This window comes from Phoenix dactylifera, chromosome 14, assembly GCF_009389715.1.
Source record: "Phoenix dactylifera cultivar Barhee BC4 chromosome 14, palm_55x_up_171113_PBpolish2nd_filt_p, whole genome shotgun sequence".
In the NCBI taxonomy this organism is placed as follows: domain Eukaryota; kingdom Viridiplantae; phylum Streptophyta; class Magnoliopsida; order Arecales; family Arecaceae; genus Phoenix; species Phoenix dactylifera.
This window is the reverse complement of record NC_052405.1, coordinates 6,773,458-6,784,831: the sequence shown is the minus strand read 5'-3', so window position 1 is coordinate 6,784,831 and position 11,374 is coordinate 6,773,458. Positions and strand designations below refer to the sequence as shown.

Below are 11,374 nucleotides of genomic sequence, written 5' to 3'. Positions count from 1 at the left end.
TTTCTACAACTTTAGATTTTGTGCAAATTGATTTTCTGCATCTTTAAAATCTATACAGAAATTTTTTGTATTTTTAAAATTATGCAGAAATTACTGTTGTTTTAATAATTGTATATATTATTAGTCGTTCCAAAATTCCTATTCCTGCTATTTTGTAAAATATGCAAAAATTAAAAAGCTACTTTATATGATTGCATATGTTTGGCCAATCAATCATAAAATGCCGATTATATGTTATAGTTCTTTATTGGAAGTTCCTTCCTGTTAGCTTTTGACTGAGACAGAGATGGAATATGCATACATACTAATAATTTGTTTTAAGACAACATTAGTGCATGCATAATCTCTATCACAGCATTAACCTTGAGGTTGATTTGGCTAAGTTGGAATTCTCTAATTGGGTTAAATAATGTAAAAATTTGAAAAAAATAGAGAGCTTAACCAATTAAATTGAATAATTAAACAAAAATTAGATTGGATAATTAATTTATCACATTCTTAAATTGTTGGAGAATGTTGTCTAAAAATTGCTATACTGTTATTATAGAATACTGTTATGAAAGAATAATCTACTAAAATAAATTCAGAAGATTAAAAAGACCTTGCCTGTATTGAGGCGTGCAATGTACAGTGCCTTAAGAACGTGATTCACCCCTTCCGTGCAGATCTGCAGCGATCTCATCTTCAAGGTACAATAATTTGGCTCAGCCCGATCCTTCTCTAAGATGTATAATCGCTGGAGAGGTTTGACCAGATCAACTCTTTCATATATTTAGAAAATACAAAATATAGAAAGTAGAAAATTGAAGAGTAGAAGAACTCTTTATTTGTGAAAAAAAACTCTCAGAAGACAGAGTACTAGTGTATGAAAGAGAGATCGGATTATATTTGGATTAATTTCGGAGGAGTCTATCTATCGGATAGTTCCGAAAATACGTAATGTTTCACAAATAACGTATTTTTTTGAAAACTGATTTTTTTTTTTTTGTTTTTGCTAATGAGAAGGGGTAGGGGGAGGAAGGGACAAACCCACCCCCGCGTAGCAGCCCCCACTGGGCCCCCGCCCCGCCAGGAGAATATTCGATGCGGGCAGAAATGGCCGTCCCGACCGGTTTTACTCATGCCTTCCCCACCCATGGACTCGGCTCAGCTACCCCTCTGAGCTCTGGCTCGAGTCCCAAGTGTGAGTACGTCACACCTGGCACCACCCCGGCTACTAGCGGTCCAAGAGCGGTCCTATACCTCATGTCCAAGCAGTGGCTGAAGCCACATTTTAATCGTTAGCGGTCCAAGAGCGGTCCTATACCTCATGTCCAAGCAGTGGCCGAAGCCACTTGGGACCATGAGGTTAGAATCCCCGCCCAGTACCACTAGGCTACCACCTTGGTGGCCACTGATATTTTCTTTCGAAAAATCACAGCTTCTCTCAAGAAAAGTATTTAACAAAAAATTTTTAAAATATTTAAAATAACTAAAATTTAGAAAATAAAAAATTTAATATTTTTTAATTAAAACTCCAACAAACCATTCTAGTGGAAAGGGCAACAAGAGCCCAGCTAACACACCGCCGGCGGAATATATATATATATATATATATATATATATATATATATATATATATATATATATATATATATCTCCTTACCACGGTGGCCCACCGTGATATCACCGTGATGTCAATGCACCAGCAGAATGCGGATGTCCCGCTCCAATACCAAGGCAAGAAATCACGTGAGATTCGAATCGGAAGAAACATATAGAAAAAAAATCCGATCGGGAGTAGGGGAGAAGATCACCGGAGCGCATCTTTCCTCCCTTAAATCCCTCGCTCTCCCCTTTTGACCATACTCCGTCTAAAGCGCAGCAAAGGAGAAGAGAGGACTTGGCTATGGCGACGGCGTTCGAGCACCCATACGTGCCAAAAGAACTTCACCTCCCGGGTTACGTCCCATGCTTCCTCTCCCAGAAGGACATCCTCGTTCGCTACCTCGGCACCTCCGTCGTTGGCTTCGCCCTCATCTGGCTCTCCTCCGGTAATTACTCTGCTCCTCCCCTGGTCTTCGGTTCCTTCCTCTTTTGGTTTATCATCCCAGTCTCTGATTTACCGATCTTCAAGTCCACGGTCGGAAGGTGCATGCAGGTGTCTGCGAAATTATCCCAAGGATCGGTGGAAAAAAATCTGATCTTGTTTGTGATCCAGCTATCTGTCTGTCTTTCTTGAAGTTTTCTTTTTAGGACTCCAGATTAGTTTATATCCTGATATTTGGCAATGGTTTTCCATCTGTTTATTTCCCCTAATCATTATGTAATGATGAGTGTAAGCTGATTGTCCTTGATATTTCAGTCTTGGATTAGTTAAACCCATTTGGGACCATAAAAATGGGCTTTTTACGGACATTAGGTAAGAAAGGTTTCATCTTGTGGCCAATGACTCTGTGTTTTGGCCCTAAAATGTTTTAGCTCATCAGAATATGAAAACTTGCTCTTTCTTCAATATGGAAAGGGAAATTACAGCTTTTGTCTTCTTGTAACAAGTCCATGTTGGAATGTAATGTAAAATGGGATCTTGGAAAGATGAGTTGCTTTGATCGCAGTGTGTTATCCTTTTCCATCGTCGCAGAACAAGATGACATTTTATGACCCATATCTCTGTTATTACCTGTTATTACCTGTAAATTCTAGGGCCTTTTTTTTTCTACATATTGCTAATGTTTTACTCTTTTTTTTTTGTTGTAGGGCGTTTGTCAAAGATATCAAAGACTGATAGGTTGCTTATGTGCTGGTGGGCGTTTACTGGTCTGACTCACATTATCCTTGAGGGCTATTTTGCTTTCTCCCCAGAGTTTTACAAGGAAAAAACTCCGCACTTTTTGGCTGAAGTCTGTAGGTTTTTGTAATAATACATTCCAGATGTCCCTTTGAATGTTGAAATGATATTTCTCAGAGCTTTAAGTTGTTAATGTTATGTTTGCTACCATGACCTGACAATGCAGGGAAGGAATACAGCAAAGGTGACTCCAGATATGCAGCGAGAGATGCTGGAGTGGTTACTGTTGAAGGAATCACTGCCGTCATAGAGGGTCCAACTAGCCTTCTCGCTGTGTAAGACTTTGAATCACTTACGATTCAGCCACAATCTTTCATGATGACTTACTGTGTTTTGCTATCCACATGATATATGTAGTTTTTGAAATATTCGGAGTACCATACATGTTATTTAGTTTGATGTGTATGTGTGAAACTTGGAAGTGCAGCTAAATTTTTACTCCGCAAAGGGATAGGACTACATGCATTTAAACCTTGATGTCCAGAGTAACCAGCATGCAAAACTACATTCGTTTAAATTCAAGGTTTTGCCATTCGGATAAGGTTTAATATTGGGTATTTTAGATATTTTTCACATTTTTGTAATGCATGTTAATGATATAAACTGGTAGAGGATTTTTACAGAGTGAAAGTAGTAGAGAGAGGAAGATTAACTTTGGAGAAATTAGACATACGCAAGTTGCTCTATTTGATCAGGTTTCACATGGAGCGACTAGAATAACCCTTTATGTTGTTCTAGATATTCTGCAGCATATCGTCTTTAAGTTAATTATTGAAAGCATTGTAAACTAACCAACATTTTGTTTGACTTTATAGGAGCACTAGAATGCAAAATGTTGGCCCTAGTGTATGTGATTCATTGTCACTTTACTGCTCTATTTTGAACCTTGCTTCCATGGTGTTTTTTTATCATACTGTGCAAACTCCATATTACTATTTTATTTGCTTTTGGGTGGGATTGTAAACACAGTTGCATGGTGTGCATTCATTCACAATCATCATCAACATACACCCTAAAGAAATGCTTTCAGATCCAGATTCATGTGCATGAATCAAATTCATAATTTAAATGCTTAAAATATGTCTTTTTATCACTATTAAGCATTCTAAAGTATTTTAGAATGGGAATAGTGCTATTTTTCTCGTGTAATTATGTGTACTTGCAAAAGTTTTGTGGTTTTGTTGTTGTCATATGATGCCAGTACTTGGGACTTGTCATTGTTTGACACATCATGATCTATTTGGAACCTACCAATTCCATGGATGCCTGAAAAGTTGCTAGATGTGTGCAACTCCATATTCCATGACTTAAATTTACCAGGCAAAAATATATATCCCATGACACCTTAACAATATTGGCAACATTTTCCTAAATTTTCAATTGGCTTGCAGATTTAGTTTTTTGACTTTTTATTTTTGTTTGTGTTTTGGTTGCCTACCTAGGAATGTACTCTAGGGACTAAGATATGACTGAAATGCTAATTAGATTATATTTAGCTGCCTAAGGGAACTGTAAAATTTCAAAGTTTGTGAGTTTCTCTTGCCCTTCCTCATTTCTCCTCTTTTGGAATGCCTCATGGTCCACTATTGCTTACGGATGTTACTAGATGGTCTAAATTATCTGCATTCCAGGGTGTTTACTTAGTCTCTTTATTGCTTACAACTCATTCCTTTGCAATTTAAATTCACTTATAAGTAACATGATTTGCATAGTTACCTATTTTCTTAACAAGCATAGGGCAGTGATTAGTATGATGTTTGTTCTAGTGGCTTATTAGAGGTCAAGCACCAATGAAGAGAAAGCAATAAACCAATGACTATGTCTAGAGAGGATCAAAAAGGATTTTGTTAGAAGGCCGCAGTATAGTCAGTAAATAATTGGTATGTCCTTAGGTAGTGCTCTAAAATGAAATAAAAAGAAAAAGGATCTTTTCATGGCAAGTTACCTCACAAGTTGAAATGTATTTTGATATAGCATATATATGTGCTATATCTGAAGGTGTAATGTCATGGATATCATGATGCTTTTACTAAACTAAATTCTTTGCTTTCTAGTGGTGATATAAAATCTTGTTTTCCCTTTGAACCCAACACCTTATTATCATGTTGCCATATCGTTTAGGCATAATTAGCCAGAGATTATTGGGACATTTATGTCTAATGAGATCAGGAATTGGGCTAGTGGGATAACCATGGACCTAGGATCTATTATTGATTTTGTGTGTGAGGATGATTGAGAGTGAAGTAAAAAGATAAAACTATAGCAGGTCATGAGAGTCTTTTTCTTTTTTTTTGGAGCAAAAGAGTGGAGTAGTCCAGAACACATTTCAGCAGGCCATAAGAGTCAAAGACCTAGTTTACAATGGAGGGTTCGTACTGTAAAAATGAAAACATGGAGAGCAAAAATTCATAGGCTGAAGGAATTGATATGATAAGACTTGTCCTTTTGGTGGTTGTTGTGAATGATACATGTATCAACGATACATGAAAGTTGCATTTTCGTTTAGCCAAGTCATTGGCTTTGAGTTGACCATGGGTATGCGGAGGTCAGTCTTTGGTTTCTCATGGTTGGTAAATCAACACAACAAAAGTGGTGGGAGAGTGAATTTTTCTCATTGTATGCTGCATGGAATCATCAGATTCAGTGCATTTGCATTTGACCCACTTTATTAGGAGGGATGTTTATTCTCATGGTGAGGAACCCCTCATTGGCGGATGACACCTGGATAGAATTAAGTTAGCTTGATTACATGAAGTCTTCATTCTTACTATTCAACAGTTTGTTTTCCTGTGCTGGTGATGATGCACTACCACAAGCTGCTGTATTTTGTCTACATGGCAGATCAGTATTTTTGTTTCTCATTTCTTTCTCTCATCAATGTTTCTGATACGTGGCAGGTACGCTATTGCATCAAGAAAACCATACAGTTACATTCTTCAATTTGCAATATGTCTTGGCCAGCTTTATGGATGTCTGGTTTATTTCATAACTGCATTATTAGAAGGTGACAACTTCTCAGCAAGCCCGTATTACTATTGGGCATACTACATTGGAGCAAACAGCTCTTGGGTCGTCATACCAGCACTCATTGCGATCAGGAGCTGGAAGAAGATCAGTGCAGCATTTCAAGTCGAGAAGAAGACAAAGACTCCATGAGGAAGGATCGACTGCAAGGGAACTGGGGAGCAGAAAATTCCAAATTTCCAGCGGATCACCTCCATATCTGTGGTTTTAATGCTCTTCGTGGAACTGGATTTCATCGACTAAACTGTTGCATTGCTGTGGTGGGAATTTACTTATTTGGTGGATTAATCATGCCACAGAAGTTTTGTCGTTCAAATTTAGCTCAGCATTGCATAAGATTCGAAGCATGTGACATTCTTTAATAGCCATCTGATGGTGTATATTTTGGGAATGAAAGTTACTGCAATACTATCTCTTGACCGCATTTCTTGTATAATTAATATAAATATAATTCATTTATTTTTAATTAATATAAATATATATTTTTTTAACGGTGTTAGAACGGTTAGAGTATTTGTATAATAATAATATTTGATGAGGGTATAAATATAAATATAAATATAAATTTGAAAAGGATGTTTATATAAGATAAGATAAACTCTTAATAACCGTTTAATTTGATTGGAGATATATCTTGATTTGGGATAAAGTTATCAAGTGAGCCCCAAACAATTATAAGATACGCATGCATGCTCCATTATTGTTTATCCATCTACAGGCTTGCTCGACGTCACCACATGGATCCTGAGCCATCTACCGAGCACTCGTGTACGCTGTCGACGGAGATACTGACCGGCACCGAAGGAGAAGGCTCGGACGAAGTAATCTTCAGGTTCCAATTCACGGAGCGGTGCCGCTGGGCCTCGTGCTCGTCGGATGGGGAGCCCGGGATCGTGCTGAGGGAGAGCGAGTTCCCGGTGGAGCACAAGGTTTTCGAGGAGTCGATGTGCAGGATCGCCGGACCGGAGACGTCGGAAACGGCCATCAGAAGAATGCTCTGCGATATCTGCCTCGCACCGATGAGCCGCGAATACTTCGTGCGTGAGATCTCTTCTTATGCTCAGGAGGAGGTGAATAAGGCTATCCGTGGAGGGACGAGGACGTTGGCCATTGCGGTGGAGATGGTGACCGTCATGACTCTGCCGGCGAAGGGCGTAGAAAAGCCCACTCCCGCCTTGGAGGAGGATGGCGCTTGGCTATCAATGATCTCTCAAGTCCGCGCTGTTGCTACTGGTGAACTGCTGATTATTATTATTATTATTATTATCCTTTTAGAACTTCTTTAGTTTTACTTTAAAAACTCTTTGGAGTAATCATGCAAAAAAAAAAAAAAAAACTGAACCATTTAGAGATTTTTTATTTTCTCCTGAACTTTAATTTAGTACAATCATGTCATCGAATTTTTAAATTCGTTCGATTCAAACTCCGGCTATGAATTCTATCCGGCTGTTACGATAGAATTATCACGCGACCAATTTATATGGCAAAAGAAGATGATGTCTCATGTGGCATATGATATGATAATTCTGTTATGGCGGTCAGATGGAATTTACAGCTAGGATTCAAAGTGAACGAATTTAAAAGTTTGATGATTTTATTGTACTGTATTATAGTAAGATCTCCAAATGGCTCGGGATTTTTTCTACGATTATTCCAAACTCTTTAGTGAAGTTTCTCAAGTTTTGTATTGTTTCAGATGCTTAGTCTATCCTTAAGATTTGGTGGGTTATCAACATTAACATTGTTATCGGGGTTAATATTTTCTTCCTCTGCTAGATGTCTTACCGTTAACAATGCCTTTTTTTTGGAGAGATTTGACAGCCATTGTTATAGAACAGGATCTGATGAGATAGCTTTGGAGACCGTTCTGTTATAATCCACATCAGATATAGAAAAAGCAGCCACTATATTTTCGCCTATCCATTATTCAACAATTAATGTTATCATTGTGTCACCCAAATTTTCATATCAAATACAAAATAACAATTTATTTTGTGAAGATGATGTAATGAAATGAAACCATTATTTTACTACTGCTGGACTATTTTTGATTATAGTAGCGAAGGAAGGCCGTTAGAGCAGCTATCATTTTATCTCAAAATAATCAAGTTTAAGGCTAGGCTGGGCAAACATAACAGTAAATAGAAGTTCAAACATCACAGTAAATAGAACTTTTACAGGGAACTAAGAGAGGCCTACTGGAGTGCTGCTCATTGGGCATTTGAGACTCACAAAATAACAAATGAATGCGAGCTATACCTGCCAAGTAAATTGATCTAGTCCAGTTTCATCTAAAATGCACAATGCAAGATTGGAGTCATGAGGTTGATTGATTCCAAGTGCAATACGAATTAGACTGGTCTGTATCTTGATTGAAGCTAGGTCTATATCTTGATGTTTAAAGCTCTGGTGTCCTCTGCTTCTTTCTGTACGCCCATGGACGTTTACTCTCCAAATTACGCAATGTATCATAAGTTTCACCCAAAATTCTTTCCACTATAGCTTTTGTTTTTCTTGGGTGCGAGGCCGTCGATGTTTACAGTCCAAATGACACCACAGTGAGTCTTGAATTTCACCCAAACTTCCTTCCATTTTAGCAATCTTTTGTCATTTATATAGCGAGGGCAAATAAAAACTGAAAAGTTTATAGGACTTCCATGGCAATAACAAAGCATTTCATCAATACAAATGGCCGCTCATTTCTGCTTTCCGGATCTCATGTCTTTACCCTTAACATTACTGAGCTCAGCCACGCTCTTTGAGGCTTTGTCAAGAACGTCGACAACCACAGCGCACCCTTGGAGAAGCAGTCGTTATTCATGACTGCCGATCTGATGCTGCCCACCGACTGCTCTGCTGCTGAGAAAGCTGAATTTACCTGCTGGGTGAGTATTCTGCCAGTAGCTGAGACTTGCTCCTTTGCGCTGCTGAAGGCCTCTTGGCTTTTTGATGCCAGGGCTTGAACCGCATCAGGGGCCGGAATGGAGCCTCCCCTGTTTCTCTGTAGGATCAGAATGTAAGAAGAGCAGTATTTAGCTCAAAAGCAGCAAGGAAGAAGGAAATTTTGAGGAACAAGCGAGAGTTTTAAGTCCTAAACTAAACATCTAGTCAAGCAAGCAAGGGTCAACAATGGCAGTATTCGAGTATAACAAAAGCACAAACTCTGCTTAACCTAAGCCTCGATTTATTTTATTGATATACATACTTCAAATGAATTGGTTGACTTCAAATGCTTTATAGAGGAGGAGAAAAGTCCTGGAATATTTCTACATCAAAATGAATAATAACCAATTGGAAACAGAGGAAATGTAACAAATAGATCAACAGTCAACAGGGATGTATTGCATCATCAGATTCAGATTAGCAATTCACATGAACTGGGCATGGCCACATCGGTCACACCTCTCATCAAAAGAAGAGGAGGTTCTCAATTCGAGTCTTTGGCATGGTGCATCCTCCAGTATTTGAAGCTAGGTAATTTACACACCATGGGTCTTCCTCCCTCTCTCTTGAAAAAAAGGGTTACTGCTGAATAATCTGCAGATAAGCTGAGGCTCACCTATGGGGTGAAGGAGCCAATTCTTTGCAAAACCAATAAATTTTTGAAGTCTCATCAGAATCCAACACAGGACTGTAAAAAAACAAATTCTGAGATATTTTATTTTTCAATTATATGTTTACTCATAAAACACCGGGAGCCTTTATGGCTTTACCTACTGAAAAAGATAAGTAACTGAGGTACCAGCATGAACAGATGTGTTTTTAGTATATTATAAATTCTGATTTACTTCTTCAACGATGATAGAGCAACTAATTGATTAACCATAAAAGTTGGTGGAGAAAAGATGCCTTGGAGTTCATGCTGTCTGAAGTGCAAGATTTTATTGGTATGTCCTTCATATTGTCCAGAGGTAATATGCGAACTCGACGATCTACTATGGTCGCATCCTGCACATGGAGAAACGTAAACTGCTATAGAAAAGAAGTGGCGGTAATTTATTGTGAAAACAATAAATATATAATCTTCAAACAAATTCTAAACTCTCTCATAAGAGCATCAGTTCCAAAGCTACAAGAAGAATTATATATAGAAGTTTGATAACAAAAGGATTAAGATTTATACATGCTAATTAAAAAGACCATTATTCTGAAACCTAAAAGTATAGCCGACAGAAGTATAATAACAATTCAGCAAATATTTAGTTCAAAGAAGATGGGAGAAAGAGATCATGCTAATCAAGCTATAAAATAGCACAAAACAGTTGCGGTTATTCTTGATCTTTTTTTTAATAAAAAAAACACTAAGATAATCTCATTGAAATCAAGCACATGACTCACCACATTAATCAAATGCACAAGTGCCTAATCAAATCATTCTTAGAATTTAATTGATGCTTACATTCAGGAGAAGAGCAGTCTGAACGGCATATGGTTGCCGAAAAAGTGACAAGAGCCAGCTGAGACTGATCTTTGTCCCTGTTGACAGTGGACAAATTAACACCAAGACATGGATAGGAAGCACATTAACCATGCAAATGAGGAGAGACTATATAAGAGAACTTACCTCTGCAGCAGGATTTCATCAACAGTACCACAGTATGAAAAGAAGGTTAGAAGATCTTCCCTACTTGCCTTAGGGGAAATGTTAAGCACCTGGACAGTGAGATTCAAAGCACCCATAAAGTGTACAATTCCTGAGCTTAATTTCTCCTTACTTTGTTTTCCATAGAGACGCAACACTTTAATGGTGATGAGGCTAATATCCAACAAGATGAGGAGAATAAGGGTAGCCCAACAATAGGACAGAATAAAGTAGATAAAGTTATTCCCCCAGCTCCAGTTGCTTTGAATCTGATGCTAAGACAAATGGTTTGCTTTTCACAATCCCAATATATGTCTACTGAAAAAAGATTCACAAGCATGGCCATGGGGGCAGACAAGCACAGAGGAACTTATCCCCACCAAGCATTTTTGATAGGTAAAAGAAACAGTTATATATATATATATCCCCGGCTCATTTTCAGGAGTAAAATTACAACGCTGAATAAGGAACATGGTGGAATATAATCTAGGGAAGCAAACAAGATGTTTCAGTGCCACCATCTATGGTTCGGCAACAACAGTTGCAATTACAACATAGCAAATGCAAGTACTCTGCCCACTGTTCTTCCAAGCACCAAAAGTTGAAACAAATGTTCACTGTGTTTAAGAGGATGGCCTAAAAATTTTCAGCACTAAAGGAAGCTGATGCATTCACATATCACTGATGTGCGGCTGCTACGAAATTCCATGTTCGTGCTGTCTTTGAGATTCCAAAAAAGCAACATGGTTTTCTTGAAGGCATAAAAGCCAACAAAACCAGGTTGTGATTTCCTGGCATGTTTTGACATATTTCAGAAATTTTCAGAAAGTTCTGTTTGTTGAACTTCAGCAACCATATGTCCAAATGCAGGCAGTATAGCACAAAGTACTCTTGACTGCTCTTAAGCGCTAAAACTTAGAACTGACAGGATACATATGAAA

At 38.0% G+C, this 11,374-nt stretch overlaps 1 protein-coding gene across 1 annotated transcript; it reads left to right on the top strand.

Moving 5' to 3' along the window:
- Positions 1–1,715: 1,715 nt before the first annotated feature.
- On the top strand, positions 1,716–6,275 carry LOC103713270 (probable 3-beta-hydroxysteroid-Delta(8),Delta(7)-isomerase). The gene is made up of 4 exons (XM_008800138.4): positions 1,716–2,033; positions 2,737–2,883; positions 2,994–3,102; positions 5,725–6,275. The coding sequence occupies exons 1-4, from the start codon at positions 1,889–1,891 to the stop codon at positions 5,981–5,983; spliced, it is 660 nt and encodes a 219-aa protein (XP_008798360.2). The 5' UTR covers positions 1,716–1,888; the 3' UTR covers positions 5,984–6,275.
- The last annotated feature ends 5,099 nt before the right edge of the window (positions 6,276–11,374 follow it).